This window comes from Arvicola amphibius, chromosome 4 (genome assembly GCF_903992535.2).
Source record: "Arvicola amphibius chromosome 4, mArvAmp1.2, whole genome shotgun sequence".
Taxonomy (NCBI): Eukaryota; Metazoa; Chordata; class Mammalia; order Rodentia; family Cricetidae; genus Arvicola; species Arvicola amphibius.
Window position 1 is genome coordinate 20,715,268 of NC_052050.1, and position 15,479 is coordinate 20,730,746.

General features: G+C 48.8%; 1 protein-coding gene across 4 annotated transcripts in view; it reads left to right on the forward strand.

The window, feature by feature from the left end:
• The window catches only part of Stat3 (signal transducer and activator of transcription 3), a 55,197-nt gene extending 39,953 nt beyond the window's left edge, over positions 1–15,244 (forward strand). Inside the window, exons 12-24 of one of the 4 annotated variants that reach the window (XM_038324857.1) lie at positions 4,259–4,288; positions 4,380–4,473; positions 4,580–4,627; positions 6,285–6,368; positions 7,028–7,126; positions 7,224–7,359; positions 8,474–8,526; positions 8,726–8,820; positions 8,930–9,069; positions 9,458–9,670; positions 12,294–12,336; positions 12,621–12,733; positions 13,293–15,244. In XM_038324857.1, coding sequence (XP_038180785.1) covers positions 4,259–4,288; positions 4,380–4,473; positions 4,580–4,627; positions 6,285–6,368; positions 7,028–7,126; positions 7,224–7,359; positions 8,474–8,526; positions 8,726–8,820; positions 8,930–9,069; positions 9,458–9,670; positions 12,294–12,336; positions 12,621–12,733; positions 13,293–13,330 — 1,186 coding nt within the window. In that variant the 3' untranslated portion in view covers positions 13,331–15,244. The remainder of the gene's footprint in view (positions 1–4,258; positions 4,289–4,379; positions 4,474–4,579; positions 4,628–6,284; positions 6,369–7,027; positions 7,127–7,223; positions 7,360–8,473; positions 8,527–8,725; positions 8,821–8,929; positions 9,070–9,457; positions 9,671–12,293; positions 12,337–12,620; positions 12,734–13,292) is intronic. The other 3 variants (XM_038324859.2, XM_038324858.2, XM_038324860.2) reach the window with 3 other exon arrangements.
• The last annotated feature ends 235 nt before the right edge of the window (positions 15,245–15,479 follow it).

Sequence of the window (15,479 nt, forward strand, 5' to 3'; positions counted from 1 at the left end):
TTGGCTATTAACTCAATTAAACGTAACCCAATCCTGGTACTGGAAATTTCATTTGGTAGCAAGAGGTGGCCAGGTAGGATTCTGTCTCTTCCATTATTTGGAGATTTCATTGAGATTGCCTTCATATTTGTGTGTGTGTGTGTGTGTGTGTGTGTGTGTGTGTGTGTGTGTGTGTGTATATGTTAGGAGGTTTCTACTATATTAGATTTCCATCCTACCCCACAAATGTCCCTTAATTTTAGCTGTCTCTCCCCATATTTCCATCTACCCCTTCCCCCTCCCTTGATCCTCCCATTTCAGACCCCCATCCATCCATCCATCCATCCATAAATATCTATTCTATTTATTCTATTTTCCTTTTTTAAATTTTGTTTTGATTTTTGAGACAGGGTTTCGCTGTATAGTCCTGGCTGGCCTGGAACTCACTCTGTAGACCAGGCTGGCCTCGAACTCACAGAGATCCTCCTGCCTCTGCCTCCCAAGTGCTTGGATTAAAGGTGTGTGCCACCACCACCTATTTCTCTTTCCTAATGAGATCTGTCTGTTCCCTCCAGTCCCTTATTCCATACCCACACTGGTTCTATGGATTGTAACTTAGTTATCATTGATTTAACAGATAATATCCGTATTTGAGTGAATACATACCATATTTGTCTTTCTGGGTCTGGGATAACTCACTCAGGATGATTTTTTTCTAGTTCCATCCAATTGTCTGCAAATTTCACGATGTCATTTTCTTTTTAAATGAGTAATATGCCAGTGTGTAAATGTACTACATTTTCTTTGTCCATTTTTCTGTTGAGGGGCATCTGGGTTATTTCTAATTTCAGGCTATTATGAAGAGGGCAGCAATGAACATGGTTGAGCAGAAGTCTCTGGGGTAGTATGAAACATTCTTTGGGTGTGTGCCTAAGAGTGGTATAACCAGATCATGAGGTAGATCCAGTCCCATCTTCTTGAGGAACTGTCTCGCTGATTCTCATAGTGTCTGTATGGGCTTGCACTCCCACCAGCTATGGATGAGTGTTCCTCTTACTCCACATCCTCACCAGCATGAGCTGTCACTTGCTTTGTTGATCTTAGTCATTCTGACAGGTGTAAGATGAAATCTCAAAGTAGTTTTGATTTGCATTTACCTGATAGCTAAGGATGTTGAACATGTCTTTAAGTGTCTCTCAGCCTTTTGAGTTTCCTCTAGTGGGAATTCTCTGCTTAGGTCTATACCCCATTTTTAAAATTGGGTTGTTTTCTTGGTATCTAGGTCTTGAGTTCTTCATATATTTTAGGAATTAGCCCTCAGTTGGATGTATAGTTGGTAAAAATCTTTTCCATTCTGTAGGCTGCCAATGACAAGTAAATATTCTTAAACTTAGCTCTTATTTGTAAATGACAAATGGAAAAACAGGAACTTTGACAGACATTTGATTTAGAGATGTCTCCATTCATGAATCTTTGTTTTGTGAACAACTGTGTTCAGAAACCTTTCAGAGCCTCATTAATTTGCCTCAAACATGAAAATGAAAAAAGACTTGGGAGTGCATACAGCTTAGTGTTGGAGCACTTACCTAGTGTGTACAAAGCCCTGGTTTCAACCCCCATCCTGAAAAATAAAGATGTAGCCAGGCAGTATTGGCAGATGGCACTCAGGAGGCAGAGGCAGAGGCAGATGGATCTCTGTGAGTTCAAGGCCACCCAGGGCTACATAGAATAGCCAAAAAGGAAAAAAAAAAAGGTCTTGAAAAACCAAAGGGAAAGAAGAAAAAGATGTAAATATATAAATAATACTTGTCAAGTTATATCATAGTTGAAAAAAGTAAGCAAAGATAGCAAGATAATTTAGGTGTGCATGTGTGTGTTTGTGTGTAGAGCAGAAGTCGACAGAAAATGTCTTTCTCTATCACCGTTCACCGTATTTTTTGAGGCAGGGTCTCTCACTGAACCTGGAGCTTACTCCTGGCTAAGCTGGCTGGTCAGCAAACCATCACTGCAGAGTGCAGCCCCCATCACTGGGGCTATAGACACTCACTGCTGCACCCAGATTTTAGGTAATGCTGGGGATCCAAACTAGGGTTCTCGTACCATGCAACAAGCACTTTACCACCGAGCCATCTCCCCCATCCCCGTATTCATCCCTAAGGGTACAGTTTGGCAGCTCCGGACAGAAGCAGGTCTCCGGAATGCAGCCTCTTTGTAAACCTGAAGCTTTGTCCTGAACAGCTGCTCACCTTTCCCTTAGTATCTGATGCTGGCCACTTACTTCCAAAGAGTTCTTATATAAATAAAAGTAATAGGAGACCTGGATACAGGAAGCCGCCTTGCCAGGTATTAAGATGCACTGCAGAGGTTCAGTTGTTAGATGTGTCACAGGGACAAGAATGCCACTTGGTCGTTGTAACCAACGAAGCCTGAAGTCTAGAGATCAGCACTTGTTAAAGCGGGTCTCCCGAGGTAGAGAGGGCAGGGTGCTCCGTGAGTGGCAGCGGGACAGCTTCCTAGAGGCTGTAGTGAAAAGTGAGAGCTCTTCTCTTATGGGCCTTTAAAATAAGCTCCAGGCATGTTTGCTGTATTTACAGGTTATCAGAAGCCCCCATAGAACACAGGTGCATACTGTCACAGTGGCACAGAAAAGTGACGTCGCCACTTCAAAAGCAGTTCTGACAGTGTCCTACAAAGTAAACCACGAGCCTGCCCTGTGACACAGCCATTTCACTCATAGGTGTTAACACAAGGAAAATGCACACGCGTGCCCACTAGCAGGAATGGATAAGCAGTTTGCACTCTCATACAGTGGTATATTGTTCGTCACCAAAACAAAAGGAACTATTCTTATTTATTTCTTTTTTATTTTATGTGCACTGGTGTTTTGCCTGCACGTGTGTCTGTGTGAGGGTGTTGGATCCCCTGGAGCTGGAGTAGCACAGACAGCTGTGAGCTGCCCTGTGGGTGCTGGGAGTTGACCCCGGGTCCTCTGGAGGAGCAGCCAGCGCTCTTAACCTTTGTGTCATGTCTCCAGCCCCATGAGAGGAGCTATTGATCTGTGAAACATGAGTATACCTTCAAAGTCGCTAAGGAGACCAGGTCTCCTCCCCGCAAAAGAGTGCATGCTTATGTTTGCATGTACATATTTCTAAAAACGCAAATGAATCTGTAGTGACAGGAAGCACAATGGTGGTTTTTCTGGGTGCAGGGTGGGGTGAAGCGTGGGTCTGCGGCGCATTACAAAGGAGCTTAGGAACACTTTGGGATGTGGATATGTCTTGGATTGTGCTGCTGGTTTCATAGGTGGGAATAGCGCTTCTAAGATAGCCCCATCAGGCTGTACATGATAGGCTGTGCAATTTATTGGTTATGAATTATAAATAAGATTAATGCAAAAATGATATATAAAAAAGAGATATAATTCAGACATAAGGGAGAGCTGATAATTGATTTAAGAATGTAATAACCTAGAAAGGAAGAAATGTTTTAGAGATGATCAGTTTTCTTCTACACATCCTCTAGAACATTCTATTTGTTGGTAAATATATAGCAATGGAGATGCAATTTTATTTATTTATTTATTTATTTTTTAATTTTTCAAGACAGGGTTTCTCTGTGAAGTTTGGCTGTTCTGGAACTAGCACTGTAGACCAGGCTGGCCTTAAACTCACAGAGATCCACCCGCCTCTGCCTCCCGAGTGCTGGGATTAAAGGCATGCGCTACCATGCCTGACTGAAAACTTTTAAAATAGCACTCTAAAAGGAGATAAAAGCAGAAATATCCTAACATAAAAAGATAGAAATGTTGGGGACAGAGGTAGCAGTGGTTACCTGGGGATAGCGCTCACAGCCGTGTCATGGGATAGGTAACAGCAGACCTTTACGGAAAGCCCAACATGGCTCAAGTAATGAGGAAATTTGCAACCTGTGTAACTGGAAATGCAGTTGGGGCAAGCACCTGACGATGAGCTCAGTGACTCACAGGTGTCTTCAGCAATCCAGAATCCTCTGCCCCATCCTTAGTGTATCCCATGTCAGGGCTCCCCCGGAGGTAGGGATGCACTTTACCATCCCAAGCTGAGCTAAATGGAGTTTTGTTAGGGAAAGGGAAAGGAACTATGGGAGAGATGCCCAACTGCGGCTGCTGCTTAAAATACAGTTTCACTTCACCCCTAAAACAAAACTGGACAGCTAAAGGCATTTCCCTTCAAAGTAGGCTCTGGAAAGAAACAGGACCGAGGACTTCCATTCTGTTAACTTTCATCTGTGTTCTTGACAGGGACTCTGGGGATGTTGCTGCTCTCAGAGGGTGAGTCCCGCCCCCTTTGTTCTGTCTGTCCAGCTTTATCCTCTGGCTGCTCGGCAGCCACTTACGTGTTGATTTTCCTCCCATGATTCAGATCTCGGAAATTTAACATTCTGGGCACAAACACAAAAGTGATGAACATGGAAGAGTCCAACAACGGCAGCCTGTCTGCGGAATTCAAGCACTTGGTAGGTCATGGGGGTGTGGGCCGGCTCCCCTGCACAGAGAGCAAGTGGTAAAGGGAGAGCTTGGGACAGCCACACATGACACTTGGCTTTTTCCCCTTTCTTCCAGACCCTGAGGGAGCAGAGATGTGGGAATGGGGGCCGTGCCAATTGTGATGTAAGTTTTGTTCAGGTTAAGAACTATCTGGCTGTGTTTTCCATGAGGAAAGGAGAGCGCTCTTTTTCTCTCTCTCTCTGGCCCAGACTCTAGCCTGCTGCTTCAGCTGCCCCTTACAGAAGTTGCCCTGGGCCAGTGTGACTGCTCAGAAGTTGCAGGTGCCTGGGAGTTCTCAGGAGGAACACTTCCCTGAGAGTTGTGGGGTTGCCCCCACCCCTTTCAGCAATGGGAAGTCCCTTGTTGAGCTGTTACCCACACCCATTTGATAGAAAAGTTTCCACCTTGCCTGGGGCTTCCCAAAGTCCCTTGCCACCACCTGCCAGCTGGCTCTATTTTCTGTGCCTTGATGAGACAGAAAGCAAGTCAGAGTTAAACTTAAGAAATAACACACACACACACACACACACACACAGAGCACTCAGCAGCTGAGGCAGGGGGGTCATGAGTTAGAGATTATCCATCCTTTGGCACACACATGAAAGAACTGGAATTTCACTCCTAAGAGTTCATTACAAACAGGTGGCCGCACTGCCTGACCTCTCCTGGAAGTAAAGGTTGTCACTTTGGAAAGCAACTTGGCATTATAAAAATGAGCATGCCCTGTAAACCAGCAGACCCAGTCCCAGATATAACAATAACGAAAGCTTTGCAAAGGTGGACCAAGGGCACCGGTTCCTCCCCAAACACAGCCCAGATCTGTCAGCGCTCTAGGGAGGCATGAGTGTGATGTAGTCACAGTGTGATACTCTGCAGCTGTGACAAGTGTGGGAACTGCATGTGACCACAGACCCACCTCACACTAGGGGTGGGGGGCCAGCAGCTGAAACATACTGACGGTAGGACCACACATGTGCGGGGTTCACAGCTACCCCACGTCGAATGCACATGCCTGGAGAAACACCCGTGAGCATGGTTAGGAGGAGTCAGGAAACAGTGGCGCTGCAGACAGAGCAGGTGCTGCAGAGGAGGGGAAATACCTGGGGAGCCAGTGCTGATGGCCTTCCTTCAAGCTGGATGGTGATGCTAGGCTCTCGCTCATGGTGGGGTGCACTTAGCATGCATGAGACCCTGAGTTTGCCCCTTAGTGTGGATGGAAGAGAGGAGGGGGAGACAAAAGGAAGAGACGCAAATAAGTTTTCCTTCCCTTTCCTCCCTCCCTCCCTCCCTTCTTCCCTCCCTCTCTCCTTCTTTCCTTCCTTCCTTCTTGTCTGTCTGTCTGTCTATGGACACTCATATGCCATGGTGTGTATGTGGAGGTCAAAGAACCACTTGCAGGGCTGTTTTTTCCTTCCACTGTGTGGGTCTCAGGGATTAGACTCAGGTTATCAGGCAAATGCCTTACCCACGGAGCCATCTTGCTGGCTCCCAAATAAGTAAATTAGCGGGGTGGTGTATCCTTGGATGTCCATTGCTTTCTTCTTTGTGCCTTGAATCTATATATTATAAAATATTATTTATTATGGAATACATAATAAAAGACCAGGTTTGAGGCTCCTGTCCTCAAGGGTCTTCTGAAGGGAGAAGGTACAGAACTGTGCCCCTGCCACTGTCCACAGCCGCCTTCTTAGTGTAGTGAGGCTGTGGCACATGGCTTTTCTCCGTTGTTGCCTTTGGGAACTCAGTGTCGTTCTCTGAAGTCGTGACCTCGCTGTTGTAGGCCTCCTTGATTGTGACTGAGGAGCTGCATCTGATCACCTTCGAGACTGAGGTGTATCACCAAGGCCTCAAGATTGACCTAGAGGTGAGTTCTGTACAGAGCCGGCCCGTGGGCACGCAGGGGACAGGACAGAGTGCCTGGTGGCATGGGACTGTTTGCTAAGCCTGCATTTAGTTTTCACCATCTGTCTCTGAAAAGTCCTTGCTAGCCACCCCCTGGGAAGAAAGTCCTGAGCACATGGTTAGGAAATCTGTCTTTAGTGATTGCTTAGACTTGATTTGACGAGGTGGCCAAGTGAGTCTTTGTAGCCACCATCTCAGTGTGCAGAAAATCATGGCATTTAAAGTTTGTTTTCAGCCTTCTAGATCTTATTACGTTACACTTGGGAAAACAGGAATCCTCATGTTTGATTTCTGACACCTCCATTTCATGGAAAGATACAGATACTTTGGATTTTGGAGGTTGCCTTCCAGGTTTCTGGAAAGTCAGGGCTGGGGGCCTAGCTTTGAACCAGTTAGATTTTGTAAGTCATTGATTCTATTCAGACATCATTGAGTCCCGATGCCCAGGCTGGTCTTTCTTCCCCTCTTGGTGTTGAGCTGCTTCAGTCTTGTTCAGAGTCGGCATCTGCTGTGACATAATTTTTAGTTCTAACTGCGGAGATGCAGCTGAAGAGGTGTTTTGGAGCTCTGAGACCCAGTTGTCAGCCAAGTCATTCCCTGTCTGTCCCCCACACTTTACAGACCCATTCCTTGCCAGTTGTGGTGATCTCCAACATCTGCCAGATGCCAAATGCTTGGGCATCGATCCTGTGGTATAACATGCTGACCAACAACCCCAAGGTGAGTCCCCTGACGCCCTCTCTGAAGTCCCAGACTCTCTTGTGCCTTCTCAGCCCCTAGTGTAATCATCCACATCACCCTCTCATCTTCTCAATAGAACGTGAACTTCTTCACCAAGCCACCAATCGGAACCTGGGACCAAGTGGCCGAGGTGCTCAGCTGGCAGTTCTCCTCCACCACAAAGCGAGGACTGAGCATCGAGCAGCTCACTACGCTGGCCGAGAAGCTCTTAGGTGGGAGTCTGGCAGCTTCTGATGACATTCTGGTCTGGGCGGTTGGTCACTCAGGCAGGATTTCCCAGTGGGTAGGGCCTACTGCGCCAGATATATCCTAATGTTCATTTTTAGGATATGTGGTTGGGGCGGGGAGGGTTTCTTTTTTCTTGATTGCTTTCCAAGGCACTGCTCCAACTAACCTGAGGAGATGTTTCAGTGTGCAGTAGAAGATGGTAAGAGTGTGGTGTCCGCTGCCCATTTAAGAAGTCATGGGTGGTAGTATAAAATTTTTCTTTCCTTTCAAAAAAAATCTGGATTAAAAGTAGCTTCGACCCGTGGCGACACCAGATGTGACCTCCTAACCACAGCTGTCAGCCTGTTAGTGTGTGACGCTGGTCCTCAGATCCACACACGGCCAGCTTGTTAGTGTGTAATGCTGGTCCTCAGATACACACACGGCCAGCTTGTTAGTGTGTAACGCTGGTCCTCGGATCCACACACGGCAAGGAAGAACAGGAGCCCACTAGGGCATCGGTGCCGGGGCAATCCAGGGTAATCCAGATGCTGTAGTTGGATGTGTGCAGGCCTATTTATGCATGTGACCATACACACACACAACCATGGCACCCTGTGAGATCAAATACATGGGACAAATGTTTGCAAATTCTGTTTAAGAAATAAAATAGCCGGGCGGTGGTGGCGCACGCCTTTAATCCCAGCACTCGGGAGGCAGAGGCAGGCGGATCTCTGTGAGTTCGAGGCCAGCCTGGTCTACAAGAGCTAGTTCCAGGACAGGCTCTAAAAAAGCTGCAGAGAAACCCTGTCTCGAAAAACCAAAAAAAAAAAAAAAAAAAAAAAAAAAAAAAAGAAATAAAATATTAGCCGGGCGGTGGTGGCGCACGCCTTTAATCCCAGCACTTGGGAGGCAGAGGCAGGCGGATCTCTGTGAGTTCGAGACCAGCCTGGTCTACAAGAGCTAGCTCCAGGACAGGCTCTAAAGCTACAGAGAAACCCTGCCTCGAAAAACCAAAAAAGAAAGAAAGAAAGAAAGAAAGAAAGAAAGAAAGAAAGAAAGAAAGAAAGAAAATGTTTAATCGGGGTTGACATTCTTCTGTTCGTTTCTCTCCTCCAGGACCTGGTGTAAACTACTCAGGGTGTCAGATCACATGGGCTAAGTTTTGCAAAGTAAGTGATTGCCTCCTGGGAGGCAGGTCTGCTCGTTTATAAGGGGCTTGTGGGGGGGGGCATGAATACTCGCTAGCAGCTAGTAGGAGCTGCCGGAGGACAGAGGAGCGTGAGGGTGTTGGCAGAGTACTGAGGTTCGGGCTGATAGGGCTGGAATGGACGGTGGTGGACTTGACTTTCCCATGATTCTTTTCTCCAGGAAAACATGGCTGGCAAGGGCTTCTCCTTCTGGGTGTGGCTAGACAATATCATTGACCTTGTGAAAAAGTACATCTTGGCCCTTTGGAATGAAGGGTAAGGCTGAGAATTGGCTATACTGTGTGACCAGGTCACTTGCTCCCAGCAAGCCCGTGACAGGGACAGCCTTCTGCACACAAACAGTGTGGGTTTTCCTTGGCTCCAGGTACATCATGGGTTTCATCAGCAAGGAGCGGGAGCGGGCCATCCTGAGCACGAAGCCCCCGGGCACCTTCCTGCTGAGATTCAGCGAGAGCAGCAAAGAAGGAGGGGTCACTTTCACTTGGGTGGAAAAGGACATCAGTGGTGAGTTTTTCATCTGCCCTCCCGTCTCGCTTGCGCCACCTGGTGGCCACTGCCAGCACCTGGCTGCTTCTTGTTCTGTGTACTGCTGCCCCCTGGAGGGGAGAGAGGGCCTGTGCCTCCTCCAAAGAGGTAGCCTGCCAGTTTGTTTTGTTCGCTCCAGGGTTGGCTAATATTTGCGTAGAAAAGTGTGATTTGAATCTTATTTCCACATTCCCTTTCCTACTTAGCATGTTAATATGTCGGAAGCAAGTGTTCTGCCTGTGATTCAGCTTGATAGCCTCTCTAAAAGCCAGCCTGGTCATTGCCACAATTGTGAGCCACCGGGTAGGGCATTCAAGGTGTCCAGCACTAGACTGGGGTAATCTTTCCTTCCTGTGTCCCATGACAGGCAAGACCCAGATCCAGTCTGTAGAGCCATACACCAAACAGCAGCTAAACAACATGTCTTTTGCTGAAATCATCATGGGCTATAAGATCATGGACGCCACCAACATCCTGGTGTCTCCGCTGGTCTACCTCTACCCTGACATTCCTAAGGAGGAGGCGTTTGGAAAGTACTGTCGACCGGAGAGCCAGGAGCATCCTGAAGCTGACCCAGGTAGTTGTTGATTTTCCATGGTTCTGACCTCATTCTTAGGGAAACTTGGCGGGGGGCGGGGCTGGTGAATCCTGCTTACGGGAAAGAGCTGTTTATTGGGTGCTTTAGCAGGGTGACTGATGGGAGTCAAGAGGAGAACAGATTCAGGTCTCACAGGGAGCTTGTCAGTCTGAAGATGAAAATAGACACACGCACACACACGTGCACACACACACGCACACACAGGACAGTTCTCTGATACTTGTTACACAGTGGATTCCAGAAGACTTGTGGCAGATTTGAGTCTGGTACGCTTTGCTTTTCATGTGTTAGAGGTGCCAGGCAGTCTGAAGAAAGGCTTTCTGGGACAGTGGTTGTTAGCAGAGCGGGGAGTGTCGAGGTTGCAGGAGATGGTGCCTGGAGAGGATGTGGAGTTGGCATTTAGAATGTACAGCTGTGGCAATGAGATGCATTTTACCCTGTGGAACTGTGTGTGACTGTGTACACTAGACAGGAAAATAGAAATCATGTTGAGTTAAATCTGTAGTCTCTGGGGCTGTCCCCAGCATGAAGAGTCGGAGTGGTCTGTCTGAAGCCGTTTAGTACTTGCTGCATTGCCTCTGTCTTCTGCCTGCTGGTGAGGAAGCCTGTGTGTCTGTCTGTGTTTTCTGTGACTGTTCTTAATCGTTGCACCATGCTGAGCTCTGTAGTGAGATGTGTGAGCTGGCCTCCTTACCCTGGCCATGTAGTATCTGTGCACAAATGATCCACCTCCCTCGGCTCTGTCCTCAGCCTTCTCCGAGGACTGTCCAGTTCTCAGACTTGAGGAGTCGGGCCCGTTGACAGTTATTTTCCTGTCCCTTTGTTCTGGTGTTGAGTTCTCTTCATTCTGTGGAGGAGTTTAGCTCTCACTTCCTGTCTGTCCCTTATCTCTGCCTCCACCTTGCCTTCGGTTGGGAGATCTGTTTATCAGCCCCTCTCACACTCCTCTTTGTTCTTTTCGCAGAGGACTTTGAAGTCCAAGTGCTGGTCCTTCTGACTCTTTGCTTTCACGATCCAGGCCTTGGTCTGAGGCTGCCATCTCTATCCCTGCTGGAGCTGCCCAGAGCCAGTCCTCAGGGGCAAGGCCCTGGGCATGAGAAAGGAATCCATTCCCTGATGGGTTTGCCTGTGAGCACAAGGAGGGTGCACTGAGGGCTCGAGAGCCTGAGGAAGGGTAGGGGGTTCAAATGAACCCCCAGGAGGTGAGCTGGGATGACCTCTTCCTCTGCTTCTACTGTAAGACTATTATGGTGTAGACATCACTCGGCCTCTTCCCAGGTCTTCCTTGTCTTCCAGAAGCCCACCGACTGTGTTCTGGAAAGATTTTGAGCAAGTGGTAGCCTGTCCAGATCCAGGCAGGAATGGGCCATTTCTTTCTGCCCTCTTAGTTCTTCGGTTTCCCATGTCCGCCTTGGACCCAAAGTGTGTTTCTCAGCTCTCTTGATCATTGGAGAATGAAACTCCTCTCTCTCTCTCTCTCTCTCTCATTTATTGTGTGTGGAGGTCTTGTTGGAGGTCAGAGGACCTTGAGGAAGTCAGCTCTGTCCTTTCAATCATGTAAGTCCTGGGATCGAACTCAGAACTCAGTTCATCAGGTTTGGTGACAGACAACTCTAGCACTGAGCTGTCTTACTTAACTATCTCATCTTACCCTCGGTCTCTCTAGAGGGAGAGCTCTTGCCCTAGACAACTCTTCTGAACAAAAACAGTTGGATTTGTGGATGGCACCGTTGCCTTAGTAATTCCTGTGGCTTCAAGCTGAGTTAACCTGTTTCTTGGCCAAAAACGAACCTGGATTTTCATCCATGGCCATTTTTCTATGGCTTCCATCAGGTGGTTGTCACGTGTCCTGTGCTGCTATAGTCCCCAATGTTATTGTCTCTGCTTTTCTCAGCCTACCCATATTGCTCCAGGCCTGCTGCATGCTTTGTCCAACTGAACTCCCAAGATTTCATGCCAGAAGTCCCCAGGGCTTTCTGATGTCCTCGCCTAACAGCTCAGTTCCCACATTTCCAACATAAACGGCAGAAGTGGAATACAGCCAGCCTGGCCTTCCCCTCCCCTCCCACACATGAGACAGAAAGCGCCTTGGCCAGGTCTCCTGGGTTGCACATGTGCTTGGCCCTGGGTGTCCTGTCTTCCCAGTGGTGAGGTTGTATCTTCTAGCTTGGAAGTGGCTTTGGAGCCTCTAGCATTAGCCGTCTTTGTCCTGTTGGTGTCTGGGCTGGTCACCAAACAGGGAAGTCAATTCCCAAGTATGGCCAGGTCACAGAAGAAGCCTAGCACCACACAAAGGTAGCTGAGCTCTCGAGCAGGGTGGGGAAGGAAGCACAAAAGTAGCCAGCAGGGTAGGTATAGGTACAGGTGGGGCAGCTGTGCCCAGAAGGTCTGCAGCTGCAGAAAACATAAAACCTCAAATTGCGAGCACCTTGGATATTAAGTAGCACATGACGAGGGAGGACTGTCCTAAGGGGTGGACAGGCACCTGGGTAAAATCTATGTAAGGTTGGCTCAAGCCATCTGGACCAGAGAGCCAGGTGGCTTCCTCTTGCATATTCTCAAAGCAGGTTTGCAATCAGTTAAAGCCTGGGTTTTCTCTCTGCAGGTGCTGCCCCTTACCTGAAGACCAAGTTCATCTGTGTGACCCCGTAAGTGGCTTTCCTTCCCAGTTTACATTCATTTCTAGTGTCCTCAGTTGTCCCCAGGAGTAGGGAGGATGCGGGGTGAGAGCTCCCTTGAAGGGCTGGACGTTCCTGGGCTGTTTAGCGCTAGAGTGACCTTGTGTGTTTAAAAGCTTGAGTTTTATTTTTTTTCTGTTGGAGACCAGAGTTTGATGGCTTGTGTGTGTGTGTTTTGTTCTTTTTTTTTTCCCCCTCCATTGTGTCTTGTCAACCCGGCCCTTCCCCCTCCTGCCGTCCCCCCCTTCCTACAGAACGACCTGCAGCAATACCATTGACCTGCCGATGTCCCCCCGCACTTTAGATTCATTGATGCAGTTTGGAAATAACGGTGAAGGTGCTGAGCCCTCGGCAGGAGGGCAGTTTGGTGAGTGTTTGGAGTCAGGTCCCTTTGTCTGATGCCTGCCAGTACAGAACCAGAGCCGGCCAGAGCCACGCTCTTCTGTGGAAGTGAATGGCACATTCGTGTCATTTCCCAGTAGCCACAGTCAAAACAGTGGAAAATGGCAAGTGACATTAGTGCCTTCTGTAAGCAGCACACTATCACTTCAGCGTCTGAGGAGAAGTATTAAACTATTTGACCCTCTTCCCATTCCTTCTACTGAGCCTCTAAAATGTGGTGGCTTTGACACCTTGATTTAGTTTCAGGTGCTCAGTGGCTGGCTGTGTGCGGCGAAGGCCGCCCCTACCGACGCAGCCCAGACCTTTGCGTTAGAGAGCCAGGGCTGAAGAGGTGACTGAGCTGGTCTGCAGGGCAAGGCCCTGTAAGGAGCAGGGAAGTCTGGCTTTTCTGACCTTGCCCAGGCCTGAAGGGACGGGAGACAGGCTAATGCCAGTGCCTGAGCCCCCTGGCAGAGGGATGGAGGCTTGTGAGAAGCCTGCTGCAGTCAGGTGGCTGAACTGGCCTTGTCTCTCTGTCCCTGCAGAGTCACTCACGTTTGAAATGGACTCCTCCCCCATGTGAGGAGCTGCAGACGGAGATGACTGAGCGCCTGCCCCGCGTTCCACCCTTACGCAGTCAGACCCCAGATCATCTGAAACTCCTAACTTTGTGGTTCCAGATTTTTTTTTTTTTTTAATCTCCTACTTCTGCTATCTTTGAACAATCTGGGCACTTTTTTAAAATAGAGAACCGAGTGAGAGTGGGTGACACGCGTTTATGTGAAGAGAGTGCTCTCGAGTCTGCCAAGGGGGATGTGAGAGCGGGAGGCTGCAGGGAGAAGGGAAATGCCTTGTGTTCGGTGCCCCACCCTCCTTTCTTAGCAGCTCAGCTCGTTGTTGTCATTGTTGTTAGACAAGTGCCTCCTGGTGCCCGTGGCATCCTTCTGCCCGTTTCTGCGAGCTGGTACCCTGGGCTGCCTGCAGCTGAGGACTCCTGGCATCGCACTTTTAACCTTGCTGATGTCCAAATAGAAGACAGGACTAAGCCCATCGGTTTCTTTTTAAGTTAAAAAAATAATGAGAAGACGAATTACCAGGCAAACCACCCTGAAACAGCAGAGCCTTTCTGTATCAGAGATTCACAGCCTCTTTGGTGCTTTAAGCATAGAAACCCTGAAATGGTCTCAGACGAAATCTGCAAAAGCCATCTGAGGCTGTGGCTTGGCCTCTCGTTTGAACACGAAGGTTAGAGCGAACCTAGATATCCCAGACTCTTCATCAACTGGGTTTTATTTACCCAGGAGTTTGCTCGCCTGTTGATGAGGTAGGCCAAGGGCACTGAAAACCTCTGTCGCCCCGCCCTCCCCCAAGACTCCGCACCCTGTTTCAGGGTCAGCCTGTCCTGTGGGTGCCTTACTGGGTTCTAGGATCAACCTGGCTTCCTTTCCCACTTGGGCTTGCTCGTGGTATGTCCCCTTCCCATGTCCAAAGGCCCCTGTCCTGCTTGCATTGGGAATCCTGGTCTCAGGACCTGTGACCAGAGAGGCTGAGCTACAGGGTTGAATCTGACTTAGACTACAGGTCCTCAGCGACGCTCAGGGATTACGGCCCTTATTCTGTTCGCTTGGTTCCCAGGGTACCTGTAACCACAGGGCAAAGCTGACCCATAAAGCTCCAGGTCTGCCCCTCCTATGAGGGGCGTACCCTTGGCCTCCCCTGAGACTGGCGATGTCTGCTCCCCAATGAAGCCCCCAGGTGAGGTGGAACAGAGTGCCTGCACCTACCGTGGCCTTCTGTTACCTGCTTGCCTCAGTCACTCAGCAAACCTCCTCTGACACAGGGGCATGGCTAGATTTAGCGACTCAGAGACACCATGCTCAGCTGACCAGTGTCTGGAATTCTGCTTGTTTTACTCAAATTAGCCAGTGTCTGAATTAAGGGGGTGAGGACATTGTTTCTAAGACAAACTACTCGCCCTGGCTACCCCTGGCCTTCCGCTTTGAGCCAGTCACTGCCCTCCCCTCCCCAGCAGCATTCTTTAGTACACAGTAAGCTGAACTCATAAACTGAAAGGGTATTTAGGAAGGCAAGGCTTGGGCATACTGACGACTTTAGATCTTGGGGACCCAGGGAGCAAGGGCTTGGTCTTCTCTGGGGCAGGTGTTGTCAAGGCCCCAGCTCTGAGAAGTTACCTGGGTGACAGCTCCAAGGCAGCAGAAACTTGCTCTGCGGAGTCCTCAGAACTGCCCACTTTCCCTCCCTTGTCCCTGCCTGTCCCCAGCCTAGCCTGACCATGCCTGCAGATTGCTTTGCCTCTCTGTACAGTGGTTTGTATTCTATCCTGGCCACTGCATTCAAATTCCAATGTATACTTTCTAGTGTAAAAATTTATATTATTGTGGGTTGTTTTGTTGTTGTTATTGTTGTTTGTTTGTTTGTTTTGTATATTGCTGTAACTACTTTAACTTCCAGAAATAAAGATTATATAGGAACTGTCTGGTGGCAGTGGGGCCTGGCTGGCTGGTGGGACTGCCTTTGGCTGGCGAAGCAGCTCTAGGAGCACAGTCAGGTATCAAGGGGATAGCAGCCCAGTTCTGGGGCTGAGCTTTCGCCTGCTTCTCATTGCCGAGGCCATGCAGCATGCGCGCGCGCACACACACACACACACACACACACACACACACACCCCCGCATCTTATATCAGCTGCCATCCTCCAGAGGAGGCACCAGGA